Source organism: Anomaloglossus baeobatrachus, chromosome 5, assembly GCF_048569485.1.
Source record: "Anomaloglossus baeobatrachus isolate aAnoBae1 chromosome 5, aAnoBae1.hap1, whole genome shotgun sequence".
Taxonomy (NCBI): domain Eukaryota; kingdom Metazoa; phylum Chordata; class Amphibia; order Anura; family Aromobatidae; genus Anomaloglossus; species Anomaloglossus baeobatrachus.
This window is the reverse complement of record NC_134357.1, coordinates 589,882,033-589,901,119: the sequence shown is the minus strand read 5'-3', so window position 1 is coordinate 589,901,119 and position 19,087 is coordinate 589,882,033. Positions and strand designations below refer to the sequence as shown.

The following is a 19,087-nucleotide window of genomic DNA, read 5'->3' as shown; positions in this document are numbered from 1 at the left end:
ATTCTTGAATATTCGATGTGCAATGTAAGTCTATGGGAAACCCGAATAACAACTATTCGGACCTATTCGGGCTTCCCATAGACTTACATTAAGCATCGAATATTCGCATAGCGGCGACCTATTCGTCGGATATTCGTGAAGCCGAATATATGAGGTATTCGATCATCCCTAATGCCTAACGCTTCCAATCTAGTGGTTATGGCTGCAAAGAGACTCAGTGCATGGAGGTGTGCACAAAGCAATGGCATAAGTGAAGACTACACATCTCCATGTTGTCTCCAGCCCCTTTTTATCACCTAGGGTCCGCCCCAAACTCAGGGTGGACCACAATAGCACCTCCAGGAGCCAATAGCGGAGTGCTACGTCATCGGTGACATCACCAGCGGCCTATCTGGAACCGCCAAGTCACTGATGACCTCTCGGCAGCCACGTCCCAAACACCTCACCAGTCATCGTCTGACGACCAATGGTGGGGTGTCAGGTCATAGGGGCGGGCCTCCGCGAGTTAGTCCAGAGTGGTCACATAATCAGGACATCTGATGTCTGTCGGCCTATCAGACCCTGCCACCTCATGGACATGCCCAGTGAGGTCCTTATCGGACCTAGCCTCTGATGCACTAAGTGCCTGAGCATGCCCAGTAACCTAACCAACAGTCCATGAGGACTAAGATCCCACATGGACTACCTGAGTGGTATTGTCACCCTGCTGGGTATGACAAGTGTGTCACATGTTCAGACCTACGGGCGTCTGACGCACAACAAAAATACAATAAACATTACAAAAAGTAAGGGGGAACACTTGGGACACAATTACAACAGTGGGCCCTAGCTCTAGTGAGAGGGATAGCTGGACATCTCCTATCCTCACCTGCAGCTGTCCCTACTCTCCTAGCCAGGCTCTATACAGGCTCCTCAACTGTCACCGTGCAGGAACCTGAGACCCTCAGAAAACCCTGTAGTTGCCCTGGCTAATACGTTGGCAGGTGGAGACGCTAGCCCCACCACTGCACTAATATGACACTAGGAAAGGTAAAACAGGGGAAAGAAGCAACAAAAAGGATAAAATCCCACTTCAGGAACACTCCTTCACAGGACCTTCCACCAGGGTGGCCAGAGAATAAATGAATTTGTATCTTCAGCAAGGACTGCTGGGAAACACTACTACCTATACCTGAAGGGGTGTGGCCAGAAAGCTGGAGCTGAAAATGCTCTGCTGGGAGTGGCTGGCAACAGATCTGACATTAACTCCTTAGGTCCTAAAGGAAATGAAACTATATTTAAATATAGAGCCTAAGTTGGTAATGAGTGACTCTAGTCCTGAACCTGTCACTAGTCTTCAAAGATAGAGGACGACCATGACAGGTATCCGATTTTTTAAAAAACCTACGAAACTGTATTTTTTTTAACATAGTTGTATGAAAACGTATTTAAAACATAGCCACATAAATGGCACAGGAATAAAATCTGAAAAAAAATTAACCCTAAGCCTAACTTTAACCCTAATCCAACTCTAACCCTAGGCCTAATTTTATCCTTAGCCCTAACCCAACTTTAACCCTAGCCATAATGCTAACCTTAGCCCTATCCCAACTCTATCCCTAGCCCTAACACTACCCTTAGTCCAAACCCAATGCGAACCCTAGACCTTACACTAACCTTGGCGCTAACCCAACCCTTATCCTAGCTCTAAATCTAACCCTAGCTCTAATGCTAACCTTAGCTCTAACCAAATGCTAACCCTAGCCCTAACACTAACCTTAGCCCCAACGAAATCTTATGTAGCCCTAACTCCAATCTTAGCCCTAACCCAACTCTTACCCTAGCACTAAATCTACCTTTACCCTAGCCCTACTCTAACCTTAGCTGTAACCCAACTCTAACCCTAGCCCTACTCTAACCTTAGCTCTAGCCCAACACTAACCCTAGCCCTAACACTAACCTTAGCCCCAACGAAATCTTATGTAGCCCTAACTCCAATCTTAGCCCTAACCCAACTTTTACCCTAGCACTAAATCTACCTTTACCCTAGCCCTACTCTAACCTTAGCTGTAACCCAACTCTAACCCTAGCCCTACTCTAACCTTAGCTCTAGCCCAACACTAACCCTAGCCCTAACACTAACCTTAGCCCCAACCAAATCTTATCTAGCCCTAACTCCAATCTTAGCCCTAACCCAACTCTTACCCTAGCACTAAATCTACCTTTACTCTAACCCCACTCTAACCCAAGCCCTACTCTAACCTTAGCTGTAACCCAACTCTAACCCAAGCGCTACTCTAACCTTTTGTGTAACCCAACTCTAACCCTAGCCCTACTCTAACCTTAGCTGTAACCCAACTCTAACCCAAGCCCTACTCTAACCTTACCTGTAACCCAACTCTAACCCTAGCCCCACTCTAACCTTAGCTCTAGCCCAACACTAACCCTAACACTAACCTTAGCCCCAACCAAATCTTATCTAGCCCTAACTCCAATCTTAGCCCTAACCCAACTCTTACCCTAGCACCAAATCTACCTTTACTCTAACCCAACTTTAACCCTAGCCCTACTCTAACCTTAGCTGTAACCCAACTCTAACCCTAGCCCTACTCTAACCTTAGCTGTAACCCAACTCTTACCCTAGCCCTACTCTAACCTTAACTCTAACCGAACTCTAACCCTAACCCTACTCTAACCTTAGCTGTAACCCAACTCTTACCCTAGCCCTACTCTAACCTTAGCTCTAGCCCAACACTAACCCTAGCCCTAACACTAACCTTAGCCCCAACCAAATCTTATCTGGCCCTAACTCCAATCTTAGCCCTAACCCTACTCTTACCCTAGCACTAAATCTACCTTTACTCTAACCCAACTTTAACCCTAGCCCTACTCTAACCTTAGTTGTAACCCAACTCTAACCCTAGCCCTACTCTAACCTTAGCTGTAACCGAACTCTAACCCTAGCCCTACTCTAACCTTAGCTGTAACCCAACTCTAACCCTAGCCCTACTCTAACCTTAGCTGTAACCCAACTCAAACCCTAGACCTACTCTAACCTTACTGTAACCCAACTCTAACCCAAGCCCTACTCTATCGTTAGCTGTAACCCAACTCTAACCCTAGCTCTACTCTAATGTTAGCTGTAACCCAACTCTAAGCCTAGCCCTACTCTAAGCTTAGCTGTAACCCAACTCTTATCCTAGCACTAAATCTACCTTAGCTCTAACCCAATTCTAACCCTAGCCCTACTCTAACCATAGCTGTAACCCAACTCTAACCCTAGCCCTACTCTAACCTTAACTCTAACCCAACTCTAACCCTAGCCCTACTCTAAGCTTATCCGTAACCCAACTCTTATCCTAGCACTAAATCTACCTTAGCTGTAACCCAACTCTAACCCTAGCCCTACTCTAACCTTAGCTGTAACCCAACTCTAACCCTAGCCCTACTCTAACCTTAGCATTAACTCAGCTCTACCCTAGCTCTAACTTTAACCTTAGCTCTAACACTAATTAATCAACCTATGCAGAGAGCAGCAGCTGATGACAATCTCATCTAGACTGCTGGTCTCTGCATAGGAATTAGCAGCAACAACTGAGATGACAAAGCAGCTAGTGGCAGGGCGGACATTCAGAGCAGTGAACTGTGGGTGCAGGAGGAAGATTAAATGTTGCACCCATAGAATTTAGTGCCTTGAGGAGTTACTCCTGTGGCTCCCCCACCGCACTGATTACATCCCAGTGTAAATATAACATGTCATCCCAAACTACATACAGCTTCGCTCTCTGTAAACTCTCTTTTATGGGGTATCGTTCTCATGTAAAGGTTGTCATGTCGGATCTAATCACTTCTAAATGCTCTGTGTAATTGGATCTGTCCTGTGATGCGTTTCACGATCCACGGTGATTACAAGTCCAGCACATATGTGCGCGGCGCCGGCACCGACTGCATACTCCAGTCATCCATCGTGAGTTTACATGAGATTGTGAAGATTAACAAGCGAGCAGAAATGTTACTGTCATCGTGACCTTTGTGATTACACGAATCACACCGCCTCATGCAGTGTCACTGCAGAAAGCATCACCAAGGTGGAAGAACCGGGCCTAGAAGACCCGCAGCCGAAACAAGGCAAGCCCGCAGCTGAAACAAAGCAAGCCTGCAACCGAAACAAGGCAAGCCCACAGCAGAAACAAGGCAAGCCTGCAGCCGAAACAAGGCAAGCCCGCAGCAAAAACAAGGCAAGCCCGCAGCCGAAACAAGGCAAACCCGCAGTCAAAACAAGGCAAACCTGCAGCCAAAATAAGGCAAACCCGCAGCCAAAACAAGGTAAGCCCGCAGCCGAAACAAGGCAAGCCCATAGCCAAAACAAGGCAAGCCCACAACTGAAACAAGGCAAGCCCACCCGAAACAAGGCAAGCCCACAGCCGAAACAAGGCAAGCCCAGAGCCGAAACAAGGCAAGCCCGCAGCCAAAATAAGGCAAACCCACAGCCGAAACAAGGCAAGCCCACAGCCTAAACAAGGCAAACCCGCAGCCAAACCAAGGCAAACCTGCAGCCAAAATAAGGCAAACCCGCAGCCAAAACAAGGTAAGCCCGCAGCCGAAACAAGGCAAGCCCACAGCCAAAACAAGGCTAGCCCACAGCCGAAACAAGGCAAGCCCACAGCCGAAACAAGGCAAGCCCGCAGCCAAAATAAGGCAAACCCACAGCCGAAACAAGGCAAACCCGCAGCTGAAACAAGACAAACCCGCAGCCTAAACAAGACAAACCCGCAGCTGAAACAAGGCAAACCCGCAGCCAAAACAAGGCAAGCCTGCAGCAGAAAAAAGGCAAGCCTGCAGCCGAAACAAAGCAAGCCTGCAGCCGAAACAAAGCAAGCCCACAGCCAAAACAAGGCAAGCCCACAGTCAAAACAAGGCAAGCCCACAGCCGAAAGAATGCAAGCCCGCAGCCAAAAGAATGCAAACCCACAGCCGAAACAAGGCAAGCCTGTAGCTGAAACAAGGCAAACCCGCAGCTGAAACAAGGCAAGCCCGCAGCTGAAACAAGGAAAGCCCACAGCCAAAACAAGGCAAACCTGCAGCCAAAACAAGGCAAACCCGCAGCCAAAACAAGGCAAACCCGCAGCCGAAACAAGGCAAGCCTGCAGCTGAAACAAGGCAAGCCTGCAGCCGTAAAAAGGCAAGCCTGCAGCCGAAACAAAGCAAGCCCGCAGCCGAAACAAAGCAAGCCCCCATCCAAAACAAGGCAAGCCCACAGCCGAAAGAATGCAAGCCCGCAGCCGAAAGAATGCAAGCCCGCAGCCGAAAGAATGCAAACCCACAGCTGAAACAAGGCAAGCCCGCAGCTGAAACAATGCAAGCCCGCAGCTGAAACAAGGAAAGCCCACAGCCAAAACAAGGCAAACCCGCAGCCAAAACAAGGCAAACCCGCAGCCAAAACAAGGCAAACCCGCACCTGAAACAATGCAAGCCCGCAGCTGAAACAAGGAAAGCCCACAGCCAAAACAAGGCAAACCCGCAGCCAAAACAAGGCAAACCCGCAGCCGAAACAAGGCAAGCCCGCACCTGAAACAAGGCAAGCCCGCAGCTGAAACAAGGAAAGCCCACAGCTGCCAAAAGAAGGCAAACCCGCAGCCAAAAAAAGACAAGCCCGCAGCCGAAACAAGGCACACATGAAACCAAAACAAGGCAAGCCTGCAGCCGAAAAAAGGCAAGCCTGCAGCCGAAACAAAGCAAGCCCGCAGCCGAAACAAAGCAAGCCCGCAGCCAAAACAAAGCAAGCCCACAACCAAAACAAGGCAAGCCCACAGCCGAAAGAAGGCAAGCCCACAGCCGAAAGAATGCAAGCCCGAAGCCGAAAGAAGGCAAGCCCCGCAGCCGAAACAAGGCAAACCCGAAGCCGAAACAAGGCAAGCCTGCAGTCAAAACAAGGCAAGCCCACAGCCGAAAGAAGGCAAGCCCACAGCCGAAACAAGGCAAGCCCGCAGCCGAAACAAGGCAAGCCCACAGCTGAAACAAAGCAAGCCCACAGCTGAAACAAAGCAAGCCCGCAGCCGAGAAACAAGGCAAGCCCGCAGCCGAAACAAGGCAAGCCCACAGCTGAAACAAAGCAAGCCCACAGCTGAAACAAAGCAAGCCCGCAGCCGAGAAACAAGGCAAGCCCGCAGCTGAAACAAATCAAACCCACAGCCAAAACAATGCAAACCCACAGCCGAAACAAGGCAAGCCTGCAGCCGAAACAAAGTAAACCCACAGCCAAAACAAGGCAAGCCCACAGCCAAAACAAGGCAAGCCCGCAGCTGAAACAAAGTAAACCCACAGCCAAAACAAGGCAAGCCCACAGCCGAAACAAAGTAAACCCACAGCCAAAACAAGGCAAGCCCACAGCCGAAACAAGGCAAGCCCGCAGCTGAAACAAAGTAAACCCACAGCCGAAACAAGGCTTATCAGTACCCACATACGGCACCCAAAAAAGTGTGGGGAGGACTACAATGAAGAGAGAGAAAGATGGAGAAAATGACGGAGCCACAGATAGATAATATATAATAGATAGATAATAAATAGATAATAGATAATTCCTTCTTTCTTCATCATTTTTCTCTTCCTTATCTCCTTATCTCTTCCCTCTTTTTCTTCATTTATTTTCTATGCTTCCTTAACTCTTCTCTCTTGTTCTCTCTCCTTTCATTTTTTACTCATTCCTCTTTCTTCTTTCTTTCCCCTCCTTTTTCTCTTTCATTTTTTAATTTCTTCCTTCTTCATCCCTCCTCCCTTTCTATTTCCCCTTCTCTTAGAATCATAGAATCATAGAATGGTAGAGTTGCAAGGCACCTCAAGGGCGATCGGGTCTCTCACCCCCCCCCCCCCCCCCCTTTGAGTGCAGCCTTCCTAAATCATCCCAGCTATGTGTTTATCCAGTTTCCACTTGAAGATTATAGAATCACTCATTCCTTCCTTTATCCCTTCCCTTCATTTCTTTCTCTCTTCGTCTTTTCTTTGACCCTCCTTCCTTCATCCCTCTTTTCCTTTTCTCTCTTTTTCTTTCTTCCTTCCCTCTTTTCCCTTTTTCTCTCTTCCTCTCATATCCCCCTCCTTCCTTTATCCCTTTCTTTCCTTTCTTTCTCTCTTCCTCTTTTCTTTAACCCCTTTTTCCTTCATCCCTTCCTTTTCTTTCATTCATTCTTTCCCTCTCTCTTCCATCCTTCCTTTTTTTCTCTCTTGCTTTCCTCTTTGCCCCTCCTTCCTTCATCCTTCATCCCTTCCTTCCCTTCTCTTTACCTCTTTCTATTTCTTCCTTCCTTCACCCCTTTCTTTCTCTCTTCTTTTTTTGTTTGCCATTTTCTCCTTCATACCTTCCTTTTCTTCCAGTCACACTTTCCCTCTCCCTTCCTTCTTGTTTCTTTCACTTTTGCTCTCTTCTTTGCCCCTCCTTCCTTCATCCCTTCCTTCCCTTCTCTTCCCCCCTCTTTCTACCTTCCCTTTTTCTTCCTCTTTTCTTTTCCCCTCCTTCCTTCCATTCCCCCCCCTCTCTCTTGCGTCCTTCCTTTTTCCTTCCTCTTTTCTTTGCCCCTCCCTTCCCTTCTCTTTCCCCCTCTCTCTCTCTTTCTTCCTTCCTTCCCTTTTTCTCCCTCTTTTATTTGCCCCTTCCTTCTCTTCTCTTTCCCCCATCTCTCTTGCGTCCTTCCTTTTTCCTTCCTCTTTTCTTTGCCCCTTCCTTCCCTTCTTCCCCCTCTCTCTTTCTTTCTTCCTTTTCTTTTTCTTCCTGTTTTCTATGCCTCTCCTTGCTTCCCTTCTCTTTTCCCCTCTCTCTCTTTCTTCCTTCCCTTTTTCTTGTCTTTGCCCTTCCTTCCCTTCTCTTTCCCCCTCTCTCTTTCTTCCTTCCCTTTTTCTTTTCTTTGCCCCTTCCTACCCTTCTCTTTCCCCCTCTCTCTCTTTCTTCCTTCCTTCCATTTTTATTCTTCTTTTCTTTGCCCCTTCCTTCCCTTCTCTTTCCCCCTCTCTCTTTCTTCCTTCCCTTTTTCTTTTCTTTGCCCCTTCCTACCCTTCTCTTTCCCCCTCTCTCTCTTTCTTTCTTCCTTCCCTTCTTATTCTTCTTTTCTTTGCCCCTTCCTTCCCTTCTCTTTCCCCCTCTCTCTTTCTTCCTTCCCTTTTTCTTTTCTTTGCTCCTTCCTACCCTTCTCTTTCCCCCTCTCTCTCTTTCTTCCTTCCTTCCCTTTTTATTCTTCTTTTCTTTGCCCCTTCCTTCCCTTCTCTTTCCCCCTCTCTTTCTTCCTTCCCTTTTTCTTCCTCTTTTCTTTGCCCCTTCGTTCCTTTCTCTCCCCCTTGTGTCTCTGTCTCGGGGGCACAGTACACATGCCCCCGGTCTCGGCGGGTGGCTCTCTCTGGACGGGGTCTTTGGTTGAATAATGTTCTTCCAGGAGCGGCCGCGGTGAATGTAAGAAAATGAATAGAATCTTCTCTCGCCTGCGGCAGATCGGGAACATTAACCTCCAGAGCTGAACAGTTGGTTGTATGAAAACATTTCATATCTGGAGAAAAAAAGATGGTGCGATACCGGGAGCGAGCCGATGAAAACCTCAATCTGCTTTATACCAGCAGCAGATTCCAGCACAGCCGGGGAGGGTTTATTAAGGAGGAAAACATTAGGAGGAGATTATATAGTGTAATTACATGGAACTGTAAGGGAAAGAAAGAAAGAAAGAAAGAAAGAAAGGGAAAGAGAAGAAAGAAAGGGAAAGAGATGAAAGAAAGAAAGAAAGAAAGAAGAAAGGAAGAAAGAAAGGGAAAGAGATGAAAGAAAGAAAGAAAGAAAGAAAGAAAGAAAGAAAGAAAGAAAGAAGAAAGGAAGAAAGAAAGAAAAGAAAGAAAGAGAAGAAAGAGGGAAAAAAAGAAAAAAGAAAGAGAAGAAAGAGGGAAAGAAGAAAGAAAGAGAAAGAAAGAAAGAAAGAAAAAGAAAGGGAAATAAAGAACAAAAAAAGAAAGAAAGAGAAAGAAAAAAGAAAGAGGCTGAGAAGAATGAAAGAAAGAGAAGAAAGAAAAGAGAGAAAGAAAGGGGGAGGGTAAGAATGAAAGAAAGAAAGAAAGAAAGAGGGAAAGCTATAAGGAAAGAAAGAGAAAGAAAGAGGGAAAGAAAGAAAGAAAGGTGTAAAGAAAGAAAGAGGAAAAGAATGAAAGAGGGAAGAAAAAAGAAAGAGGGAAAGAGGAAAAATAAGAGAAATAATAGATAGACAATAGATACATAGATAATAGATAGATAAATGATAGATGGATGGATAGATAAATAGAGGGATAGATAGATAGATAGATAGAGGAATAGATAGATGGATAGATAGATAGATAGATAATAGATAGAGGGATAGATAGATAGATAGAGGGATAGATAGATAGATAGAGGGATAGATAGATAGATAGATAGATAGAGGAATATATAGATAGATAGATAGATAGATAGATAGATAGAGGAATAGATAGATAGATAGAGGAATAGATAGATAGATAGATAGATAGATAGATAGATAGATAGATAGATAGATAGATAGAGGAATAGATAGATAGATAGATAGATAGATAGATAGATAGATAGATAGATAGAGGGATAGATAGAGGAATGGATAGATAGATAGATAGATAGATAGATAGAGGGATAGATAGAGGGATAGATAGATAGATAGATAGATAGATAGATAGATAGATAGATAGATAGATAGATAGATAGATGGATAGATAGATATATAGATAGATAGATGGATAGATAGATAGATAGAGGGATAGATAGATAGATAGATAGATAGATAGAGGGATAGATAGATAGATAGAGGGATAGATAGATAATAGATAGATAATAGATAGATGGATGGATAGATAGATGGATGGATAGAGGGATAGATAGATAGATAATAGATAGATGGATGGATAGAGGGATGGATAGATAGATAATAGATAGATGGATGGATAGATAGATAATAGATAGATAATAAATGGATAGATAGATAGAGGGATAGATAATAGATAGATAGATAGATAGATAGATAGATAGATGGATAATAGATATAGATAGATGATAGATAATAGATATAGATAGATAATAGATGGATGGATAGATGGATAATAGATATAGATAGATGATCAGTGACTGTAAATCCCTTCTCCTTAGTTCTCGGAGCTGACATATTCCATGGAGGCTCAGCGCGGCATATGCTGCCGTCCCATATGATAGAGGAGGCCGTCACGCGGCAGCAGATGCTATGATGGCGGCCGGCGCTGCACATGAGCGGATGTCACGCCTGGTTACAGTACAGGACATTACATGAGCGGCATTTACTGGACTCCAGCCTGATCCAAGGTCCCTACAGCATCTCCCCAGAAGGAAGAGAGGAGGATAGGTAGAGGAAGAGAGAATACATAGATATCTCATATCCATCCATCTATCCATCCATCCTCGGCCCCTGCGGGCAGTATATTTGCGGGTTTGCATCATCACACACTTGGCGGTTATGGCTGCTGTAGGGGTGTCCCATCCCCCCTGGTCATCTACACCTCGGAGGCCGGGCTAACCGTGACCACACCAGTCACCACTGGCTTGTTTTCTAATTTGCATCCATATGTGGTCATAAGAGATGATGTCATCGATGACATCACGTATCACACTGCTGCTTCTAATTGGTGGAGGACGAAAACACTGTAAGAACACATAGAACAATGCAATTATCTAGATATTTCTATGGCACATTGAGGATGATGATGTCATTTTAAGTTTCCGACTTTGACTCAGTGATAGTAAATTCAATATGTCCAGGCGTTGAGGGTGCAGCATAGTTCTGGGAAATTATACCATGAAGTATATAATGAATACAGCTCTGCGGGGCCCACTGTCTGTTATACAGCTCTGTCACTATCTGTAGGCAGCTGTTTCAGGATATTTGAATCTCACCAATAGTCTGGATGAGATGCCTTCACTACAGATCATGAGGTAATGACTTGCAGTGAAGAGATCAAGCTCACAGTCTCTCTTCTAGAAAAAAAGAAAGATCTATCATTTCAGCCAAACCAGACTCTTCCTAAGCGAAGGGACACCTATTTGTAGGCAGTTGTTTCAATATACTTGAGAAACCATTGACACAGATCATGGGAGGAAACGGGTCTCAATGGAGAGATCAAGCTCACAGTCTCTATTTTTGAAAAAAAGAAAGATCTGTCATTTCAGCCAAACCTGACTTTTTCTAAGGGAAGAGACACCTATTTGTATGGTGCTGTTTCAATATTCTTGAGAAACCATTGACACAGATCATGTGAGGAAACAGATCTCATTGAAGAGATCAAGCTCACCGTATCTCTTCTAGAAAAAAAAGAAAAATCCATCATTTCAGCCATACCAGACTCGTCTTAAGGGAAGAGATACCTATTTGTAGGCAGCTGTTTCAATGTTCTTGGGAAACCATTGACACAGATCATGGGAGGTAACAGGTCTCAATGGAGAGATCAAGCTCACAGTCTCTCTTCTAGAAAAAAAGAAAGCTCTGTCATTTCAATCAAAATAGACTCTTACTAAGGAAAGATACACCTATTTGTAGGCAGCTGTTTCAATATTCTTGAGAAACCATTGACACAGATCATGGGAGGAAACAGGTCTCAGGGAAGAGATCAAGCTCACAGTGTCTCTTCTAGAAAAAAAAGAAAGATCTGTCATTTCAATCAAAATAGACTCCTACTAAGGAAAGATACACCTATTTGTAGGCAGCTGTTTCAATATTCTTGAGAAACCATTGACACAGATCATGGGAGGAGATGAGTCTCAATGGAGAGATCAAGCTCACAGTCTCTCTTCTAGAAAAAAAAGAAAGCTCTGTCATTTCAATCAAAATAGACTCTTATTAAAGAAAGATACACCTATTTGTAGGCAGCTGTTTCAATATTCTTGCGAAAACATTGACACAGATCATGGGAGGAAACAGGTCTCAGGGAAGAGATCAAGCTCACAGTCTCTCTTCTAGAAAAAAAAGAAAGATCCATAATTTCAGCCAAACCAGACTCTTCCTAAGGGAAGAGATACCTAATTGTAGGCAGCTGTCTCAATGTTCTTCAGAAACCATTGACACAGATAATGGGAGTAAATGGGTCTCAGGGAAGAGATCAAGCTCACAAACAATCCTCTCTGGGGAAAAAAAAAGTATGGAAATAGGTTTTCAAATTGTATTACATCAGTTAAAAGAGACTCTTCCAAAAGTAAGAGACAGTAATCTGTAGAGGTCCTCGCCTCTTGGTAGTAGGCTGGTTGAGATGCCATTGACACTTAGATTATGGGGGTTACCGGTTCTTATTGACCCATTTTATAGGTATGCTCTGTGTGAAAAAAATATACAGAAAGGCTCTTTTTTCAGAAATACAAATGTTTTCTCATATTTGCTAAATAGGAAGGAAGAGACAGCGATCTGTAGACAGCTGTAGCAATGTTCTTGCTCGTTGGTAGACTGGTTGCTTGCTACACAGATCATAGATTGAAGAGACCCAGCCTTTCGGTAATGGACTACAGGGAAAACTATACAAAAAAAGGTTGTCTTCCAGAAGAAAGCTTTCTCACTAAAGTCCCATAGACTTTTCTGAATAGAAGAGTCAACCACTCGCAGACAGCTGTTTCAATGTTCTTAGCCCTCATCAGAAGGCTGAGTGAGATGACATAGACACAGTATACGGAGAAGACTGGTGCTCAACCAAGAGACCCAAACCTCCCTGAGAAGAGTTTTCGGTGGAGCTTGATATCTTTTGGTCACACAATAACAGAAAACAAGGCTTCCTAGTGACCTTCAGCCCATCTCGTAGACCTACTGGTCATCACCGTTGCCCACATTTCCCAGGGACATCTCCCTACCCCACACGTAGAGAGGTCTCGATGAGCCAGACGTGGTGTTAATAACAACGTTCTCTGTTCTTAAGCTTGTTAAATATGTAACAGCCATTTATTTTCTGTACAACAACCGGCTGTCACATCAGGTTCGAGGAAGCATTAATGGATAGAAAGGACTAAAAGTGACTCATGGATGGTCAACAGGGGCCGAATATCCTAAATGTATGTTATATAGTACACAAGAAAAGAGACCAAGCATTATATGAATATCTTTGTGGGCAAACTTCAAAAGCATGAGTTGACGACCATCAGATAGATTTTGTTTTCCAAAATTATTCTCTAGAACTAGATATGGAAATCTCAACACTAAAGCTGGCTGTGCACCGCAGACGTCGCTTGGCCAAATGCCTCCACCGAGACAAATGTGTGACTGTCCGATACTCACAGAAACAAAAGAATTGGGTATAATAAAATCCAATATACCCGACCCTTCTTTTTCCAGATCTCTGGTGTCAAGAGAAGATCACATACACAATAGATGGTTGGCCGGTCTTGCTAAAACCGGTGGAGTTTTGCTGGAGTTAATCTTATATGTATAGTGACCTGATTCTATGACTCTGGTGTCGAGAGACAGTTACACACACATTAGATGGTTGGCTGGTCTTGCCAAAATCGGTGGCGTTTTGTCGGAGATCATCTAATGTGTATAGTGAACTGATTTTCTGACTCTTGTGTCAATAGACGGTTACACCCACAGGAGATGGTTGTCCGGTCTTGTCAAAATCGGTGACATTTTGTTGGAGATCATCTAATAAGTATAGTGACCTGATTCTCTGATCTTTAGTGTCGAGAAAAGGTATACACACAATAGGTGGTTGATTGGTCTTACCATAATTGGTGGATTTTCATCTAATGTGTAGAGTGACCTGATTCTCTGATCTCTGGTGTCGAGAGAAGGTACACATACAATAGATGATTGGCCGGTCTTGCCAAAATCGATGGCGTTTTATCGGAGTTAATCTAATATGTATAGTGACCTGGTTTTCAGATCTCTGGTGTCGAAAGAAGCAACACACACAAGAGATGGTTGGCTGGTCTTGCCAAAATCGGTGGAGTTTTGTTGGAGATCATCTAATGTGTATAGTGACCTGAATTTCTGACTCTGGTGTCGAAAGAGACAGTTATACCCTCTGGGAGATGGTTGGCCGGTCTTGCCAAAATTGGTGGAGTTTTGTTGGAGTTAATCTAATATGTATAGTGACCTGATTCTCTGATCTTTGGTGTCGAGAGAAGGTAAACACACAATAGATGGTTGATTGGTCTTTCTAAAATCGGTGGATTTTTGCCAGACTTCATCTAATGTGTATAGTCACCTGATTCTCTGACTCTGGTGTCGAGAGACTGTTACCCACAATAGATGGTTGGCCAGTCTTGCCAAAATCAGTGCGGTTTTACAGGTAATCATGTAATGTGTATAGTGACCTGATTCTCTGATCTCTGGGTCTGAGAGACGGTTACACACACAAGAGATGGTTGGCTGATCTTGCCAAAATCAGTGGAGTGTTGCCGGAATTCATCTAATGTGTATAGTGACTTGATTCTCTGATCTTTGGTGTTGAGAGAAGGTACACACACAATAGATTATTGGTTGATATTGCCAAAATCGGTGGAGTTTTGCCAGAGTTTATCTAATATATATGGTGACATGATTCTTTGACTCTGGAGTCGAGAGACGGTTACGCACACAATAGGTGGTTGTCTGGTCTTGCCAACATCAGTACAGTTTTACGGGCAATCATTCAATGTGTATGGTGACCTTATGAGAAGACACAGCTTATTGAGGAAAGTACATGATAGATGGAGACAATCAAGACAAACAGAAGATGTGATGTTCTCAAGACCAAACTTGATGCCACATGAATAACAAGACCATATTAGAAAAGTTCTAAAAGATATTGAGACTATTAATTTAGACCTTGAGAATTTTGGTGACAGTGAATACTCAATACCAATGGGAACGACAATGTCTAGCATTGAGCAGTGGATTTTTTTCTGATGTTTGGTTGATCTTACCTGTGGATGTTCATTTCCCGAGGAGGTCGTCTTGCTTTGTCATAAGCCACTTTGGCAAAAACCCCAACGATAAATATGAAGGTGATGACCCCACAGGTGATGTATACAGTGGTGTTGGTTTTGTCATTGAGTGGGTCATAGGCGTCAACCTCCACCATGACATCGTTAGGTTTGGTGGTCACGACCCAAATTAACTTCTTACACCCGATTTGGTCCAGTCTTTTGCTCCGTTGTTCACAACAATATCGTAAAGAACATGTCCCACAACAGTAGGGGTGAGTGGTGTGGTTACAGTCAAACTCTTTGTCCCATTGACCACTGACATCGTAATAACCCAAGCACTTCTCATAAGGAAGCGCAACTGGGTTCTTCACCTTCCTGGTGGTGACTGGAACAGGCACCGCCGTGGCATTAAGGTCCTTCCTTGCGTTGGCATTTTTTTTGGCCGGACCTTGGTTCTTGTTCCCTTTAGCTTTTGCCGCGGCTTCACAATGATAAAGAAGACCAAGTGGATCTAAGTAGACCGCAAGTATTAATACGTGTTGCCACCTCATGATCAATTGGTACTAGCCTTGAACCTTGAAAATAAGGTAAGGCTGAAGTTGATTTTGTTTGTGGCTATACGGCAAATCGTAATCTGAAGGCTTGAATTAAAGACCTACATACAGCGTTCCCTCCAATCTGACATTGTCCATGAGCTCATTCCTTTCTCCGTCATTGAGATATTCCACCGGTGGAAGATTTCGAAGTCATACAACTTATCCCGGATTGAGTGCCGCCTAAATGTTCAACCTGTAGATCGGCTTCCGGATACATCCCAATGAGATCGGGTGCCAAGATACGATAGACGATGACCGTATGGATGACGAGAGGTCTCTTTTATCCCATTATTTATGTCGGCAAATCCTGGATATGGGGAATAGAAAAATGAAAATCTGATTAACAATACCAGCTCTCTACCCCTCCTGATGTGTATAAAACCCACCGCCCCATGGGGCTGGATCCACAAAGTAGATAGTGTCTCTCTGCATGTATAATGCACGCTACCAGCTAGCAGATGACTCCGTATATTAATTCAAAGACGGAGAAGAAGGCAAAAAAAGGAGACATAATATTGATTTTCAAAGCTTCTCTTCCCTTTCCTCCCTTTTTTTGAAAGTCTTCTGGATGGTGGAGCTTTAGGATCCCAGGAGGAAGCCTTCGGCATCAAACGGCTCCGATTGCAGACACATCAAGGAAGGCTCGGGAACCAGCTTTGGTACATCCTAAGTGGTCTAAGTCCCAGCTCACTTATTTTCTGGAGACGTGACTCCAGGAAGGGCTAGCCAACCGTAAACCCCCCGTCTCCAAATTCTCAGCCAAGATGAGAGTTTTAAATCATACAACCGTACCCCATCCCCCTCTCTACATCTGCCATGGAATAAATCTACCCATGTTTAATCCCGAGAACTAAAAATATACAAATTCTGGAGGCAACCATGCAAACCTTGGGTCTTCAGCTATGGCATACGGTCAAGAGCATCAACGGCAGACCCCATGCATGGTCCTCCGGCCGAGGAGACGGTACTCACCCTCATCTCTCACTGCAGATGTTAAAAGCTGTTCTTCAATGAATAGGAGAAGCTGCCGCCTGCACTAGTAAAACAAGAGGAGGAGATGTTCTCCGTGGAAGTCCGCCCACAGTGGCTTTATCCCTGCATCAATTGATACAGGCGTCACCATTTCACTAGTTAAGGAACATGTATTTACCCCGGGATGAGGGGTAGATATGGATGGTGAGGAGAGGGACGGTGGGGGGGGAGGAGGGGTGGGGAGCTGCAGACTGAATTGATGTCTAAAGGCTGGCTGAGGAGGTCATGTCCAAGTCTTTTGTAAGGAAGAGCACGTTTCCTTTCTGTCATAGAACAAGGTGGGGAAATCAATGGGATTATCCTGGAAAGGACACAAGCAGGGCTCACGGATGAATGGGGGATATTCATGGCTCCGCTCCAGAGTGTGCACAGGAGCAGAGGACGCGCAGCCCCCCTGGATGTCCTATGGGACCTGCTATATGGATGCCAGCGCTCTGCCCCATCCAAACCTGACAATCTAGTTCCAGCAAAGTGACCAATTTAAGAGGGCGCCCCCCACAGGAGCCAGCTGGCATTAACCCTTTGATGGAGCTTTGGAAGAATTGCAGACAGGTAGCATGGAAACAGTTAAGGAGGACGTAGCGTGGGGTAGTGCAGTACAATAGAGGAGAGGGATGGAGAGCGGCGATGGCCCCCGAGGAGAGAGGAAGTATCAGGGATGAAGGATGGGGAGAGAACATTTACATAATCAGAGAAGTGGGGAGAAAGGAAAGAGAAAACTCATACACACATATACACAAATATACAAACATACAAATACAGGTATATATACACACACATACACACATATACACAAATATACACACATACACATACACATATACACACACATATACACACATACACACACACACATACAGGTATATATACACACATATACACACATATACACAAATATACAAACATACACATACAGGTATATATACACACACATACACACATATACAGTACAAACATATACATACACATACAGGTATATATACACACACATACAGTACACAAATATACAAACATACACATACAGGTATATATACACACACATACACACATATACACAAATATACAAACATACACATACAGGTATATATACACACACATACACACATATACAGTACAAACATACACATACAGGTATATATACACACACATACACACAAATATACAAACATACACATGCAGGTATATATACACACACATACACACATATACACAAATATACAAACATACACATACAGGTATATATACACACACATACACACATATACAGTACAAACATACACATACAGGTATATATACACACACATACACACATATACAGTACAAACATACACATACAGGTATATATACACACACATACACACAAATATACAAACATACACATGCAGGTATATATACACACACATACACACATATACAGTACAAACATACACATACAGGTATATATACACACACATATACACAAATATACAAACATACACATGCAGGTATATATACACACACATACACACATATACACAAATATACAAACATACACATACAGGTATATATACACACACACATACACACATATACACAAATATACACACATACACATACAGGTATATATACACACACATACACACAAATATACAAACATACACATACAGGTATATATACACACACATACACACAAATATACAAACATACACATACAGGTATATATACACACACATATACACAAATATACAAACATACACATGCAGGTATATATACACACACATACACACATATACACAAATATACAAACATACACATACAGGTATATATACACACACACATACACACATATACACAAATATACACACATACACATACAGGTATATATACACACACATACACATATACACAAATATACAAACATACACATACAGGTATATATACACACACATACACACATATACACAAATATACAAACATACACATACAGGTATATATACACACACATACACACATATACACAAATATACAAACATACACATACAGGTATATATACACACACATACACAAATATACAAACATACACATACAGGTATATATACACACACACATACACACATATATACAAATATACAAACATACAGGTATATATACACACACATACACACATATACACTAATATACAAACATACACATACAGGTATATATACACACACACACACACATATACACAAATATACAAACATACACATACAGGTATATATACACACATATACACAAATATACAAACATACACATACAGGTATATATACACACACATACACACATATACAGTACAAACATATACATACACATACAGGTATATATACACACACATACAGTACACAAATATACAAACATACACATACAGGTATATATACACACACATACACACATATACACAAATATACAAACATACACATACAGGTATATATACACACACAAACACACATATACAGTACAAACATACACATACAGGTATATATACACACACAAACACACATATACAGTACAAACATACACATACAGGTATATATACACACAC

At 43.3% G+C, this 19,087-nt stretch overlaps 1 protein-coding gene across 8 annotated transcripts in view; it reads right to left on the bottom strand.

The window, feature by feature from the left end:
- The window catches only part of SHISA6 (shisa family member 6), a 413,757-nt gene extending 396,838 nt beyond the window's left edge, over nt 1-16,919 (bottom strand). For 3 of the 8 annotated variants that reach the window (XM_075351450.1, XM_075351451.1, XM_075351453.1), the window contains exons 1-2: nt 16,468-16,919; nt 14,897-15,802 (exon numbers count right to left, since the gene is read on the bottom strand). In XM_075351450.1, coding sequence (XP_075207565.1) covers nt 14,897-15,450 — 554 coding nt within the window. In that variant the 5' untranslated portion in view covers nt 15,451-15,802; nt 16,468-16,919. The remainder of the gene's footprint in view (nt 1-14,896; nt 15,803-16,467) is intronic. The other 5 variants (XM_075351452.1, XM_075351455.1, XM_075351454.1 and 2 more) reach the window with 3 other exon arrangements.
- Between the last annotated feature and the right edge of the window lie 2,168 nt (nt 16,920-19,087).